Source organism: Pseudochaenichthys georgianus, chromosome 22, assembly GCF_902827115.2.
Source record: "Pseudochaenichthys georgianus chromosome 22, fPseGeo1.2, whole genome shotgun sequence".
NCBI classification, from domain to species: Eukaryota; Metazoa; Chordata; class Actinopteri; order Perciformes; family Channichthyidae; genus Pseudochaenichthys; species Pseudochaenichthys georgianus.
The window spans coordinates 30,854,766-30,871,780 of record NC_047524.1 but is presented as its reverse complement, the minus strand read 5'-3'; the positions used below and the strand labels follow the sequence as shown (position 1 = coordinate 30,871,780).

The window sequence follows — 17,015 nt, the reverse complement described above, 5'->3', positions numbered from 1 at the left end:
CGACATAGATGTATAATTCTAAGTGTTCCAAAAGATATGAAAATGATTATGATTGTTATCAGAACTGTATCCGGTGAAATGACGTGCTTGTCATGTGAAACACTGTCACCTGTTGGCCCATATGGAGTGATACAAGTAGTGTAACCGCCTTTAACTCAATAATAAGCTGTGTGTTTGTATCTTAGTCAGGCAGTGTCTTTTTCCTATATTTTAAGTGTTAAGCAAGTTTAAGAGTGTGCATGAGTGTTTACACGGATGCATCATTCATTGGACCCGTGTCCAACACATGCTTTAGAGTCTTGAAATACCTGTCTGTCTTTCTCCGCCCTCAGAGTGTGCACCTCTCTCTCCACATTCAGTTTCTCCTTCAGTATCTCCTCCCCCAGAGCCTCCATGTCCTGATTAGTCAGTCTCTCCTGCTCCAATAGACCCTGCAGACGCTCAATCTAAGGAACAACCAGGAGGAAGTTAGTGTAACTAATAGCAACAGAGAAATGAGTAACAGGAACTTGTACACACACACCTTATTGCTGAAGCCTTGGTTCTCCCGGCCCAGCTCCTGGGTGTGCAGCTGCTGCTCCTGCAGGAGGTGCTTCTCCTCCTTCAGTGTCTCTACAGAGGTCTGGAGCTCCCGGTTCTCCTTCTCCAGCTTCAACACCCGACTGGAAACACACTCGTTCAGCTCGTGGACCAAGGACTTACGAGCTGCAGAGAGAAGAGCATTTTAGCTTTGACCCAATAGAGAACAGGGTAGAGAGGTGCAGCGACGCTCGGGTTCCCTCGACTAAAGAGAATGGGCTTTCTCCAGAGGGGTTTGGAAAATAGCTGGAAATAAAGTCTACTTTTATCATTTTCTAATCATAAACCTATCCATTAGATTTATGACTGGATGCTGCGTCATGTCTTACTCTCTGTGTTAGTGCTGTCATGGTTCTTGGACAGCTGCTCCAGCTCCCAGCCCAGATGAGCCGACTCGTTCATACTCTGCTTCTGTCCGATCTCCAGCAGCATGTTCTCCTCCAGCAGCTCCTCCATCCTGCGACGCTCATTGTCCCGCTCCTGCAACATTTCAATGTGTTCTTAATAAGAGTCTTGATAAGCATTGTTTTCGGGACATCAATCAATCAATGTTTATTTATATAGCCCAACATCACATCACGAACCCCAACCCAGAAACAGACCATGAGCATGTGAAAAAGCCCTGATTCAGAACTCATGTAGAACTCTTACAAGAGTGGGGCAGTGATGACATATCTTTGTAGGCCGACCCGGAAGTCAGCATCACACGGGCTCCATGGGTTATGGAACATTGCAGAAAATAAGAGCTGTGGCAAATGAGCATTGATTATGCTCCAGGTTTGTTTGAGCAGGATAATCTCCACACATTAACGCCACTTTTGAGGCACGAATACAATAGCCAGAAGTACAAAAACTACTGTTAGCTAGGCTATAAAACAACATGGCGGCTGCATGACTTTAGGTCACCGCCGCTAAGCTAAAGGTGGCTAACGGTCAAAGTGATGACATTTAGCTACTGGTTTGCAATCACAGTTTGTATGACATGTAAAAGCTTCAGACATTCACCAGTGGGGTATACTACGTGCTGACATCTGTTATGTCGTAGAACAAAATGTGAAAGTCTCTTCGCCTTAGATGTACTTACCAAAAAGACCCATATGGCACAACACTAATTGTTTATGCACAAGAAAGGCTGTTTTGTTATTCCAGCTTAAGTGAGAACCTGTGAATTAGCAGACACGTGTAGTTTAGACTCATGGCATATTACCATTTCCAAGTCGTTTAGTTTAGCTCGTAGTAACAGGTTGTCCTTCTCCAGCGTGTGCAGTTTGTCACAGCGCCCCCTGGATGCGGACAGCTGCTCTTCCAACAGCACCTTGGTCTCGATGAGTGTCTCGTTGTCCTCGCGAAGCTCCTGAAGGACCACAGACACACACACACACACACACACACACACACACACACACACACACACACACACACACACACACACACACACACACACACACACACACACACACACACACACACACACACACACACACACACCACACACACACACACACACACACACACACACACACACACACACACACACACACACACACACACACACACACACACACACACACACACACACACACACACACACACACACACACACACACACACACACACACACACACACACACACACACACACACACACACACACACACACACACACTGAGGTGAATGCCTCTGCCAGCTGCCGAGTAAGTCTGGCTCCATGGTGCGTTTATGTCTCATGAAACATATCCAATACAAGATAATGATTCTGTATCAAGTGTTCACGTAAACAAGGTATATCAACTTAACAGTGGGGAAGTGTAACACCATTATATTTACTTAGTATATCACTTAATTATTTCCTCAACTCCAGTTTAGAGGCACAAATATCATACTTTCACTCCAGTAACTGTATCAACACTGAGTAACTAGTTCCTTGTAGCTATAGAAACACATGATGACTAAATGAAACCACACTGGACTAATAATCAACCAATATGTGACCAGTATCTCAAAGTGGCTCCACGTTAGGAAACTATACTAATACAATGCTCTTACACTTTGAATTCATACATTTGACCTTAGTATGAAGTATGGAGTATTTTAAGACTGTAGTATTTCTACTTTGACTGAAGAAATAATAGAGTTTAGTCTGCAGCTAAACCAGTAAATGCTAAATATAAAAGATGGAGTAGAATATGTTGTTTAGACATTATGAAAACACCTCAGCATTACCATAAATACATCCAATTACCCTTCAAAGACCCGTACAGCACACAGACTGGTATCATGTTGTCATGTGAGCCTGATGCTACATCGGTGTGAAGTGTGAAGCTGCGGCGTACCTCCATCCTGGTCTTGTAGAAGTGAACATCGTTGAGTTTCTCTTTGCAGCGGGTCAGCTCCGTCTCCAGTCGGTCCACGCGGGCTGCTCTCTCCCTCAGAGAGTCCACCTCGTCCCGGTACACTCTGACTGACCGGGCCTCACAGCACAGAGACTGGTTCTGGACCCAAACACACACACGAGCAACATTAATGATCCATCCTTTCCTCGCCCTGTGTGTAACCACGTACACTTCTCCATATTTCTGTTTCAAAGATGAAATGCAACCTTTTCCTCCCTTCCTGTGCTTTGATTCAATCAGAATAAGATCCAGTGAAAGCAATATAAGCCGCGTGTACTCCAGGCAGACACACCACCCAAGGTGTTTCACACACTCTTATTATATCTCCATGGCTTTCTCAAACATGTTACATTTTCAATTGGAAATTGACGTGAATTGAGAAGGCGGTCCTTTAATGAGTACTAGGACGTACGCAATGCAGACAGAAGGTAGCATGGATCACCTCCTCGTGTGGTCGATGTGACCCTATCTCAGTGCTTCTCTAATGTGTCTTGGGTGCACTCACACCTGTATTAAGAACCAGGCGCTTTCACACTGCAGTACTTTTCCCACAAAGGTTAATGAGAACTTAGTTCATCAGAACCCTTTAGTTCTGCCGTGAAAGAGTTGCCGCTGACGTCACTTCTTCTTCTTCTGCTTTGGGTTGACTGGCAGGCCGCAACCCACTTCACGGTGTATACTGCCGCCCAAAGTCCCCGGCCGGAAGTCCCCGGAGTTGGGGAAGGCTTCAGTAGAAGCTGCTGGGAGTCCCAGCAGCTTCTACTGAAGCCTTCCGAGTAAATCGCCAGAACGCCGACACCTCCTCATCTCCACTAGTGATGGCGAGATGAAGCTTTGAAGCTTTCCAGCCAATTGGTTCGCAAAAGGGTTCATCTCATGAGGCTTCATCATGGGCTTCATCTGAACACAAACCCCCTGCTGGTCAAAGTGTGTACAACAGGCAGATTGGACATCTCAACAGTGTGCTCTATCTCATGCCGAGTCCCCAATGAGTAAAGCCTTAGAATAACTCTAAACAACGAACATTAAATCATATGTTCATTTTAACAATATTGTATTTATTCCAGTTGAATGATTGTGATTGAAAAGCCTAAGGAGGCTGGTAAACATTGCAAAGAGGGATTTGTATTCCTTAATAATATTCGTAAACGTAACCATGTTGTAGCCTGAGAAAGGCTAAACCATATCAAAGAATACATTTATTAACTACATTATCTCATTTAGCTGTAGCTTTTATAAACAACAAAAAAGACGTATTGTTCAGTCGTCGAACCAGGGACCCTGCGGTCATGGGTCAACTGCTTTCCAGCTGAGCCACAGCACACACACTAAAGCTCCCTGGAAACACTGCAACATATGTATTCCTGTATTTATTGATGTTTTTATTCCTACATGTATTTATGCTTGTATCCATTTACCCTTATGACATGTTCCGACCTCTATAAGAGTGAGGGTCTGAGCGCTCTTGATTCCATCGTGTCACCGGGCCCGCCGGGTACAGGAGGGGTAATATGGTTCTTAGTATACATCCAGGTATTATGAGCGTCGTGGTTCAAGGGTTCAACCGATCTGAATGGCTTCCTGAAGCAGTCACGTGGTATCGACAGGCAGCGAGGCTTCGTTTGTCATCGATGACGTCACTGGCCTAAAACGATACAAGCTTCACAAAAAGCTTCGGGGATTACTCGACACGCGCTCCGAAGCCTCGGCGCAATACGTAACATCACTCATCTCCACCGCTCCCATGTTTTCTTTTGTGCTGCCATAAATCAGTCTCTCTGCGTTTGTGCGCTGGGCTAGTGCTAATGCTAATCATGCTAATGCGAGGATAATAAAATGGCAGCCTCACAAAACTTTTTGGGAGTTTTACGGGCCGTGGTTTGCAATCCGCCCAGCCAATCAGACATAGGAACCTTGTTCTCCCAGGAAAGCCCCGGCTCTCCAGCGGGGACGGAAAAGGGGGTAAAAAAGGTTCTGATGAACTCATTTTAGTTCCGGCTCTTTTTGGTGTGAACACGATATTTCGGAACTACATCGGAACTAAAGTGGGAAAAGTGCTGCGGTGTGAACGCGCCTAAGTGTGAAGTGTATCCCCAGTGTTAATTCTTGTCTTCATAATGTTCCTCCAGTCACCACTGGTTATCAACGGCTCTGACCTCTTGTTTCTGTCTCTGCAACTCCTGATCGAGTCGCTCCACTTCATGTTTAGAGTCCATCAGCTGCTCCGTCTTCTCCTCCCTGCACGCAGAAACACACACACAGTGAGCCATTGTAGAGACAGTAAACAATGTTTACAGCAAGCCTTTAATATAGCACAGTAGCACAGTAGATTTAGCAGCATGTCTTCCAAGTTACTGCAGATAGAATAGTGTTTTGTTTATCTGCAAATAGTTGTATCCCCGATGGGATTACACCCCATCAGAAGTACACAGCATAATAAGATATGTTGGATATATAATGACTTCCAGCTGCTGTGTCCGCAGAGTTCAGCCTTAAACCAGTTCCACAAACACAACACGTTAAGACTCCACCGTGCAACAATATGTAGTGAACTGTCAATGTCGCCGTATGAAGTGATTTGTGTCGTCTTTCACATGACATGGAATCATACTGTATGATCTCGTCTTAACAGAAACACAATTGCCTGAACGGCTTTGATTGTTATGTGTATGGTTTTGGAGGAAACATCCAGTTGGTCAGACCTGTAAAATGAGCTTAGTTAGCCAATGACACTTCAGTAATCAATCTGTAAATAACTGGACAATATATACTTCCACTTTGAATACCATCACCTGGTTGCTATCGCACCATTGTATACATGCTACACTTATTATGTGTTATAAATACTGTTACTGGTACTGGATGAGTATTTTGTAAATTGTAAATTGTGAAACTTCTATGTGATCTTTAATATTTGATGCTTGCTTCTTAATGGATATTCTTTACTTGCTGTAATCGTGTACGTTCTGATTGTGGAGAGACTCACAGTTCTTGTCTGTATCTGCGGAGCTTGGATTTGGTGTCAGCGAGCTCCACAGCCAGATGCTGCTTCTCCTCTTTGGTCAGGCCAGACGTACTGACAGACGATCCCCCGTTACTCATCCCCCCTCCTCCAGAGCCCTGCCCCCGCTCCGGGCTGTTCATGCCCAGGTTCCTGCAGCCCTCCTGGGGCTGCTGGCTGGACAGGTAGTCCCTCTCCTGGGTCAGATCCACGATCACCTGAAAGCCAGGAGGGATGCTGCTGAGTTCCCATCCCATTCGAGTGTTCTCAATGAAATACTGGCAACATGTCTTATTATAACTGAACCATTTCCGACATAAATCCATTCATCAGTGTAGACAATCCTCTGAGTCAGCATAACACCATGTTTAACCTATACACTGGAATGTATCCATAATATCAATAGCTGATTAATGCTATGAAACCACTGCAAATATTGAAATGTACACATTATTACATATTAGAATTGTAATATATCATTTTTAATATAACTTCTTGTGTTTATTTTAACATTTCATGTTTTTTATTGCACATTTGTACTTTAACTCCGTTTTTTTATATTCATATTTGATTCTATTTCATGTTATATTTTTATTGCACATGTTCCTTCAACTTTTATTTGATGTTTTATTGCACAATTTTACATTTACTTCTTATGCTTTGTATACAAAAAAAAAAGTTTTATTCTAAAATGGAGTAACTGTTAAGAAACCCAATTTCTCGGGGAAAAGATGAAGCATTATGATTATAAATGATTTTGATATGTAACCAAACGATCTGCATAGTATCCATCATATTCTAAGTAGAAAAGAATGGCTGGTATTTTTGATGGGGATTTGAAGTGTTTGAAACAACAAGTACAAGTATAACAGCAGTATCAGCCAGGCAGGGGTTGGTGTGTGTGTGTGTCCTTACCTCACTATCTTTGTCTCTCTGGTCGATCAGTTGCTGTAGCGACGCAGCCATGTTGCGGGACAGAGGCTCCAGCTCCTCCTGACCGAGCTCTGGCCCTTCATCCAGCCAGGAGAGGTCCAGGACGTTCAGCTGGTTGTGTGTCACCTGACACAGACACCATTTTTTTATTTCAAATATAAGACAGGCAGGCAGTATAATCTAATATAAAACATAGTGACTTCCACCTTGCCAGTGGCGGAATAAATACTCACATTTTATTCTTAAATAAAAGTTACAATAATTCATTGTGAAAAATACTTGGTTACAAGTAAAAGTTCTGTATTCAAAATCTCACTTGAGTTCAAGTTTAATTATTGAATTAATTAATTTGCTGGAAATGTTAACCAATGATTTGATGTCAATGGTTATTTGTTAGGTGATATACATTTTGTATTAGTTAAAACTCTTTATTTATAAGTAACAAAAGATGTGAGATACATCTAGTGTAGTTGACATGAAAAGTAGCATTACCAGTGGCGAGCGGTCAGGGCCCTCTAGGCCCTCTGTGAGGGCCTAAGATATTCTAAAAAATAATATTTAAAAACATTTAAAAAATATATCTTTTTTTTAAATATATATTTTTTAAATATTATTTTTGTTATATTTTTCATTAGTTTTACCGAAAAAACTTGATTTAATTGTATTTAAAATAACATTTCCAAAGAAATAAATCCTTCGAATCTGCCTGTTCAGTTTCTGTTTGAATGTGAAGGGTTAGCTTAACCGTTACATGAAAAAAGCTCGTCTGGCCCTCTCTGCGATTCACAGAGGGCCCGCTATAGTAAACTCAACGAGAGAGTAATGTCAAGTGACAGTCCAATTGACCAATCATATCTCCCCTCTAAATGGGAGGGCTTTATTATCGCGGACTTTATGACAGGTTCCGCCCGCTGCGCTGCCAAGTTTATGCATGTGATATATCAACGGGTCAAGCTAGGAATTAGATAATTAGCATACGTTCATTCACGATGGCTCACGTTAGTGATAGTGATGACATCGTTGCGAAACTACTAACTGAGTCTTTTTCAAGAATGAGTTACACGGATAAATTGGAGTTAATTACCAAAGGGCGACCAACACCACAGCTTATTTTGGTTCAAAAAACCAAACGGTTCGAGAGGCATTTTAATATCGGCAATTACGCCAGATACAACTGGATGACCGGATCAACCAGGGAACAAAAGCTGTACTGCTGGGATTGCTTGCTTTTTGGAGCGGACAGTGGGTCATGGGCCAAAGATTTATATTCTGATTTAGGAAGTTTATCCAAATCAGCACATCGCCATCAGAATGCTTCAGGTCACCTCAGAGCTACTATTCGGCTTAAAACATTTGGGGACACCAGGATAGATCTCCAGCTGGATGAGCAACAACGCCGGGGTGTCATCATTCATAATGAAAAGGTGAAGAGGAACCGAGGAATTTTGAAACGCCTCATAAATTGCCGTTCCGAGGTCACGATGAGAGTGTAACTTCATCAAACAAGGGGAATTACATAGAGTTGCTGGATTTAGTGGCAGAATATGACAGCGACCTGCACACACACCTCGCCACATCAACAGTCTTTACCGGCACATCTTCAAGGATTCAGAATGACCTGATCAGCGCTGTCGCAAGTGTAATGACGGATAGCATGAAAGAGTATTATTTACGTTAACGAGGTAAATAGGCTAAAAGAAAAAAACATGTTTTCCAAATGAACTACGCATCTCTTGAGTGACAATATGCCTGCGCTGCACCTCCAAGGTGCGCAATACATTATTGCGCAATCTATGTCTGTCTGTGTGTGTGCTGCGCGAGCCGAGATGATGTGTGTGTGCGTCGTCTTTTTTTTTAAGTTTGTAGCAAGTAGAAGGCTGTGTGTGTGTGCGTGTGTGTGTGTGTGTGTGTGTGCGTGTGTGTGTGTGTGTGTGTGTGTGTGTGTGTGTGTGTGTGTGTGGGTGCGCACGCGTTAATTTGCGTATTGCACCCTGGGCCGCTGTTTTGATATTCCGCTGAAGAAGTATACTATAGGCTGTGACGTAATAACATTTTTTTTTTTCAAGGGAAGAGGGGGGTGGGGTCAGAGGGCCTAGGTAGAAAAGTCACGGCTCGCCACTGAGCATTACATGTACCTCAAGTAAATGTACTTACAGTAGTTACATTGCAACAGTGCTCATTTACACATTCAGTTCAGATTATAGCACTTAATTATATATATTGGTAATATTATTCAAATAAGATGTCACTTATTACAGCTGCATACTAATTAACGTATTCATTGACTTGTGAATTTATTACATTTCTTATTTGGCTTGACTTGTTTGACAAGTGTGAGTTTAAACAATGCCCGTCCATACAGCAAGTGATGCCTCTTTGAAGTAAGGTTAACTAGCATGCTAACATCATTAGCATGCCGCTAACATCATTAGCATGCCCCTTTCATCCAGCAGATAATAGCCCAGTGTTTCCCCTTGGATGGAGTCATAGCAGCGGTGCTAAGGTACAGCAAAGTGTGTGCGAAGTGCGCCCCGCCAATATGTTTCACTGTGTCTGCCCGCACAAGAAGGGCTCTTGAGGCGCTACAGGTGTATTTTGCTAAATCACCTTTATTGAATATACACTAACACAAATACACAACCACATAACAAACAATTAAAATAAAATGTACGCAATTTCATTATTTCAACCTGCTTTATTTGGGGGTGGACCTCTTGGGGTCACGTATTATTATTTTAATGTATAATCTTTTTTTTTAATAATAATAATAATTAAAATGTTTGGTTTTTTTGGGTACCTGGCAGGTAGCAGCGGCGCGCATACATTGTATTTAGGGGAAACACTGAATAGCCTCAAAGAAGTAAATGCATGAATATATATGGCATCATCTACAGAGTACAGAAAACATTACAGAATGTTATAGTCTTCCGCCTCGGAATTATTATACTTCCAGAAAGCTCAAAGAAGAAATCTGATGTCTTTAAACAGAACTGAGGTTTTCCTATAACAACAACCACCTTTTTTAATGTAAGAAGTTTCACATTCTGTAAGTACACAGTGGTGCAGGAACGAGGTCTGATCTGAGGAATGTGTTAGCATTTGAAAACTTCTGGTTCCCTAGTCTCAACAAACAACTCAACAAAATAAAACTTTTTGAGAATTCACATTTTGTTCTATGTCATAAAATAAGTTAGCGGTGGTGATGCGCAGCCATGCAACCATGATGGTGTTTCTTTATAACAATATGTTAGCTTTTGACTTCTGGCTATTAAACATCTCAAAGTGGTGTTACTATGTGGAGATGATCGTGCTGAATAAAGCACTGAAGTATCAAAAAGGATGAGTTCACATGATAATTGAACCGTTCACATTCCATCCATTGATAAAGAGAGGCGGTTGATACGTGGACCAGAGTTCCCGTTAGCCGGTAATTACCGAACTATGGCCGGTAAAATATGCTGAAGACCGGCAATTCTAAATCTCTCCGGTCAAAGTGTCCGGTCAAAATAATTTCCCCTTAGCGCAATACTGCATCAGTTGCGCAACTTGCGCCACTTATGTGACAGACAAGAATAGTCCATTCTAATGTCTAACACTTAATGTGGAGAAAGAGATGTCCTGGATGGGTTGATTGTGCGTTGATCTGCCTCGGGGTTCCGGTGGGCATGTAAACAAATGCATAATGCTGCACTATACTTTGCGGCCTCACCCGGTTGCATAGCGACACTTATTGTGTAGGTGTCTTTTAATAAGCAGGTAGTCCTATCATTAGCTAGAACTAGCTGGATCTGATCGATATGGACATAAACGCGAGTGAAGTCTAATCTGACGGGAGAGAGATCAGCTGCTGCTGACGAGTCGAGACTCGACACGCAGCTCTGCATGATCAGCGGTGAGCGGACAAAACACACACTTCAGGTTAGAATATCACACGTAGCTATTTTAATTACCTCTCAAACTACCTAAACTAGTTATAGATATGTTTAGTTTCACTGTCGGGTCACTCATTACTGATCCACGAGCTGCATGATACTGGCGGGCTGTCAGGAGAGGGAGAGAGCGCCGTTTATTATTCCCGTGTTATTGTAAGTTCCTGTTCACTTTTGAATAATGTAGTTAATCTATAATTAGTTTGTTTAATATCGAATCATATCAATTTGTTTTAAAGCTCAATAAATAACAAACAAGACCTTTGACCGGAACGTTTCAAATTTTGTCCGGAAGATTTAAACTTTAACGGACATGTTGACCGGCGGAAACATATTCTAGCGGGAACTCTGCCTGGACGAGCCTGTTGGTGTTTGTAATGGATGGTGAGTGAGGCTTTCAGTGGAACAGGGAAAGCACCAGAAGAAGTGATCGAGCCTGAGATGTGTCTGTGTGTGCAGCGCTGAGCTCTACTGACCTCCTGGATGTGAGAGACAATCGCAGCCTGAGTGTCAAAGTCCAGCAGCTTGATCTTCTCTATCATCTCCTCCTTACGCTCACACTGCCACACAAACACAAAGCAGAACATTAGACACGTTTGAATGAACATGATTGTCTCTATTTGTTGCAGCATTGGTCTGCACAGGATATGGGGAATATAGGATGATAAAGAATGCACGTTTAAATGGAAGATGTGTATTTGATCCCCTGGAGGAGGGAGGAACAATTGTAAATGTAAGCGACATTAAAAACATGTGGCTTTATCCCCCCTCCTTCCCTCCCTCTGTGGTTCCATTACAGCTCTCTCATGGCCCTTTTCCTGGAACCAGTAGAACCAGTACAGGCAGGAGGGAAATGAGCCGTATCAACATCTTTTAGAGCGTTGCTTGTATCGCTTTGAAATGGTCTATTGTTTTGACTTGTACTTGTTTTATGGTGTGTGTGTTTTCTTTTCCTTAGTTGCCTGTACAGCACTTTGGTCTGGAGGTTTAAAGTGCTCTATAAATAAAGCTGTATTGTATTGTAATGGAGGGAGAAACAGAACAGACCAAAGCAAATGAAAATGATAAGAGAAAAAGCAACATCAAGGTTCAGAGCCATGGGAGAAGTGGACATCGGAGACAACTAATAGCCGGACAAACAAACACCTGCGCCCCCCCTCCCACAGGACTTGCCCCTCCTCTTTAATTACCGGTAACCCAAAACACTCGCCATCGCTGGATGATTCTTAATTGCTGGTCTACACGTGTCAACACATTTCTACTTACATATTCCTATAAAGTAACATTCATGGTCCTCAGAGGATCTATCCTAATGACTGTCCTGTGAAGATGTATCTAAATGTTTTAATGAAACAATAAGTTAACATCTACTACATGGGATGAATCCAAAGTGTCTGTGAAGGCCTCTCGTGCAATGCTCTTGACCAATACCCAACCTTTAGATTTTTCAGCACCACAGATACACTGCTTCTGATTGGGTATTCCTGATGTAACTCTATCCACCCTGCGCCTTGTCATCAAACCAAAACAGACTCACTTCCTGCTGGGAGACGGGGTGGTACAGTGAGCAGCTGTGTTTGGGCGTGTGTGTGTGAGAGTGTGTGAGTGCGTTACCTGGACAGCGCAGCCTAGTACCAGCAGCAGAAGACTTTTCAGCCCCTCCATGCTCTTAACTAGAGGAAACCAAACACAAGCAGCTGTGATGAAGCTGAATACAAGTGTTAGTACACGACCTGACAGTAACAGCAATACATCATTGTCTCAAGGGGGAAACTAGTTGGTGAATATAGAGCCTAAATCAGATGGTATAGCAAGAGGTTAAGGGGGAGCATCCCAATACAAGCTTGCACTGGTCATAGATGCAATGCTCCATAGGGTGTCTATCAAAGCACCGAAAGGAAGGTCGTGGAACTATGTAGGACTGATGTGTGAGAGTGTGTGTTACCTGATATTGGATCCTTGGCGATGGAGAGGATGTTGGGAAGGGGCATGAGGACGAGCTGCTGTAAGGTCTCCTGTAACAGACACGATGAGGTGTGGGAGGTGAGTGGGACAGAGAAGAAGAACACACACTTTGATGGTGATAACAACTGTACAAAAGGCAGTGTCACTGTCAAGTGCTGCAGGAGCACGAGACACGTTCAGCATGTTTACAGTCTGACACAATAATGTTTCCCCCTTTAGGGCAACTGTACTCATATCGGTTGACGTTATATTGAGGCTTAATGTTACATATCATTAGATGCATGGCTGCTTTGAGTGACAGGTGGGTGTCGTCTTGGGTTTCTCGCCGCTTGCTGTCTGCTCTGCCGTCTCAAGCATTCACCAATGATCCTTATGTCTTTGTCCTTCCCAGACTCCACTCTGTCCATAATAATGTGTACACACACCACCTAACTCCATTACCATTTTAACTACTTGCACATGTATATAGCATGTTTGTTAAAAAAAGGGTATCTTTATGTATCTATTAGTGTATTCTAGCTTATGCTGTATATTGTATAAAACACAGATAACAATCTTTGTACTTGTCATGAATATATTTACTGTTTATATGTATGAGCCATGCCTTGTTGGCATCACATGTTTCCTTATCCAGGAGTATGCCAATGTCGCCCGTTTAAAGATTGACTTCTCATGTCAACCCACTCAAAGCTTGTTCTGCCCTGCGGTGACAGCAGAGGCCACTAAAACCACAGCAGCCATTGTGCCTAAACACCCACACATGAACAATGCAACCTGAACCTAGCAACACGAGTTTTGCACCACTGCCTTACTTCGCTGTGAGGGATGAACCGGCAGCACTCTGCTGAGCGGCGCCTATAAGCTACTGACACGGCAAGTCACCTAACTTGCCTGTTGAGACAAAGCATCAGCCGGTGCCCGTGTAGGGTGCAGATCTTCATAACATTTCAAAAATAAAATAAAAATTGGTCTGACATTTATATATGACAGTTTCTGGAACTGTTGATGCTCACCACTGGTGGTGCAAAATGTCATGTTTGGCCCAATAGAAACATTGGTGAGGGCAGGTTAAGGTCCAGAGTGACCTAGACTTGTGCAACTGCATGTGTGTGTGTGTGTGTGTGTAGGCAGGCAGCCAACAGGAAACACCCAGCTGGAGAGTGTGTGTGTGTGTGTGTGTGTGTGTGTGTGTGTGTGTGTGTGTGTGTGTGTGTGTGTGTGTGTGTGTGTGTGTGTGTGTGTGTGTGTGTGTGTGTGTGTGTGTGTGTGTGTGTGTGTGTGTCTGAGTTTGGAAAAATGTGTTTTCATTCCAGAATATCCTCCTGTCTCCCAAAGCACATCCGATAGTCCAGACTAAAGAGGAATTGTGAGCAATAAAAACACCTCATAATCAAATGCTGTGAAACGAACCAGGGCATAGGGAGAGGCAGGTGCAATGTCAGTATGAAAACATGTCATGTGACTGCCAAAGCAAGTTGTTCTTAGATGAGGAAACATGAATAAGGTCACAAAGGAAGACATGGGGGTTATAGAAAGGACACAAGGGAGTAGACATGCTGATGAGTGTGTTAGATGGGGATGTTTTGGGATAAGGGAAGTGGCTGTCAGCGAGGAAAGGGCTGGCTGGAGTCAAACAGCGAACGGCATGCAGCACCACCTTCTCAAAGGGAACACACACAACATGGTGGGTCCTTGTTGTTTCAGAAAAGCCTGAAAGACACTGGATATCTCAATCAGGAATCCATATTTGACAATAAAAAGAAAATCCAATCTATGGGCCAATACTAGTTTTATCAATCGTATATGCTGTAAGCAAGGTTATCAGCAGCAGAGAAATAGTGGCAAGATGCTCTGTCCTGCGTTCATCTCAAGTAGCTTGGTCTCTTTATGAAGTCAAACAAGTCCAACACGAAACTGCAGCTGATGTGTAACTCCGCTGCTGGGCTTTGAACAAGGAGGACAAATAGAGCACATGACTCCTGTATACGCGACACTGCACTGGCTTTCCAGATGTGTAGAATGCTTCTTATGGTATACACATGTCTGTTTGCTCCAGCACCCACTGATATCTCCGGTCCTCTCACATGTCCCCGTGTGAGCATTACCTTTTGGAAATATTGCCCCCTGAAATAAAATGTGTGAGGGCGGCTTTTATCCAACCTTTGGAACACCCGTGACCCGACCAGGAACTGTTAGAGGCGGGCTTCTTGTAGACTCCAGCTGGAAGCATACTGTTTCCCTCTTTGCTTTCAATTAGCAACATTCCCTTTTCTTTTTACATATTTATAAATGTTGCCGTATTTCTGCCTTACTTTTACCGAGGGGGTCACTTGTTGTTTACTTTAAGGCTATTTGATTGGATGTATTGTCTTGCTCGTACTTTCTTGTAAGAATGAAGGTGTCATGTACACATGCTGAATGTGTGCTGACATGTTTTAACCTCTGATTGAAAGTCTTCATTTGTCTTATGCTGAATTGTTAAAGTACTTTGAGCTGCATCCTGTTGTGCTATGAAAAAAAGCTTCATTATTATTGTTGATATAATGACTTTACATTACAGTTATAACCAAGTAACAGGTATAAGGTAGTGTGTATAGCGGTGCAGATACTGTTACACTGGCATATACACCAGCAGGTAATGAGAGACCACACACACACACACACACACACACACACACACACACACACACACACACACACACACACACACACACACACACACACACACACACACACACACACACACACACACACACACACACACACACACACACACACACACACACACACACACACACACACACACACACACACACACACAACACACACACACACAGAGAGAGAGAGAATAAAACATGTAGGCTGGCCACCAGATGTCTTTAAAGACACTCAGCTGAAACACAAGAGTGTGTGATGACACCTATTGTCTAAACTGCTAAAGAGCAAGAGACATTTCCAATGACATGTTTCTAAGAGAAAAAAGCAGCTTGCTCTTCTTAGATTCTTCCCTCAGTGTGTCCTATATACTGTATTACATTGGTGATAACGCCAAATAGTTATATAAAGAATCAAAAAGGCTTTATATATTCTAGTCCTCTCAGACTGATCTAGTCAGTCATAGCTCTAGTTAGTCTTGGCTAAACTTGTATTCATCATAACAACATTACCAATTCAGGCTGAGCTGTTCTTTGCCCTGAAGCTTTGCAGGAGGATACCATGCAGACGCAGACGAGCTGTTTGTCCATGGCTAATACAGCTAACTGGGATAACAGCTAACGGAACTAAAGACACAGACGAGCTGTTTGTCCATGGCTCATACAGCTAACTGGGATAACAGCTAACGGAACTAAAGACACAGACGAGCTGTTTGTCCATGGCTCATACAGCTAACTGGGATAACAGCTAACGGAACTAAAGACACAGACGAGCTGTTTGTCCATGGCTAATACAGCTAACTGGGATAACAGCTAACGGAACTAAAGACACAGACGAGCTGTTTGTCCATGGCTAATACAGCTAACTGGGATAACAGCTAACGGAACTAAAGACACAGACGAGCTGTTTGTCCATGGCTCATACAGCTAACTGGGATAACAGCTAACGGAACTAAAGACACAGACGAGCTGTTTGTCCATGGCTCATACAGCTAACTGGGATAACAGCTAACGGAACTAAAGACACAGACGAGCTGTTTGTCCATGGCTAATACAGCTAACTGGGATAACAGCTAACGGAACTAAAGACACAGACGAGCTGTTTGTCCATGGCTAATACAGATAACTGGGATAACAGCTAACGTAACTAAAGACACAGACGAGCTGTTTGTCCATGGCTCATACAGCTAACTGGGATAACAGCTAACGGAACTAAAGACACAGACGAGCTGTTTGTCCATGGCTAACACAGCTAACTGGGATAACAGCTAACGGAACTAAAGACACAGACGAGCGGTTTGTCCATGGCTAATACAGCTAACTGGGATAACAGCTAACGGAACTAAAGACACAGACGAGCGGTTTGTCCATGGCTAATACAGCTAACTGGGATAACAGCTAACGGAACTAAAGACACAGACGAGCTGTTTGTCCATGGCTCATACAGCTAACTGGGATAACAGCTAACGGAACTAAAGACACAGACGAGCTGTTTGTCCATGGCTCATACAGCTAACTGGGATAACAGCTAACGGAACTAAAGACACAGACGAGCTGTTTGT

General features: G+C 43.0%; 1 protein-coding gene across 1 annotated transcript in view; it reads right to left on the bottom strand.

The window, feature by feature from the left end:
* Positions 1 to 17,015, bottom strand: part of ccdc88c (coiled-coil domain containing 88C) — a 65,511-nt gene that overhangs the window by 25,127 nt on the left and 23,369 nt on the right. The window contains 11 exon segments of the mRNA XM_034111816.2: positions 309 to 446; positions 524 to 705; positions 909 to 1,059; positions 1,787 to 1,933; positions 2,912 to 3,070; positions 5,128 to 5,209; positions 5,958 to 6,190; positions 6,888 to 7,031; positions 11,311 to 11,394; positions 12,449 to 12,507; positions 12,780 to 12,849. Coding sequence (XP_033967707.2) covers positions 309 to 446; positions 524 to 705; positions 909 to 1,059; positions 1,787 to 1,933; positions 2,912 to 3,070; positions 5,128 to 5,209; positions 5,958 to 6,190; positions 6,888 to 7,031; positions 11,311 to 11,394; positions 12,449 to 12,507; positions 12,780 to 12,849 — 1,449 coding nt within the window.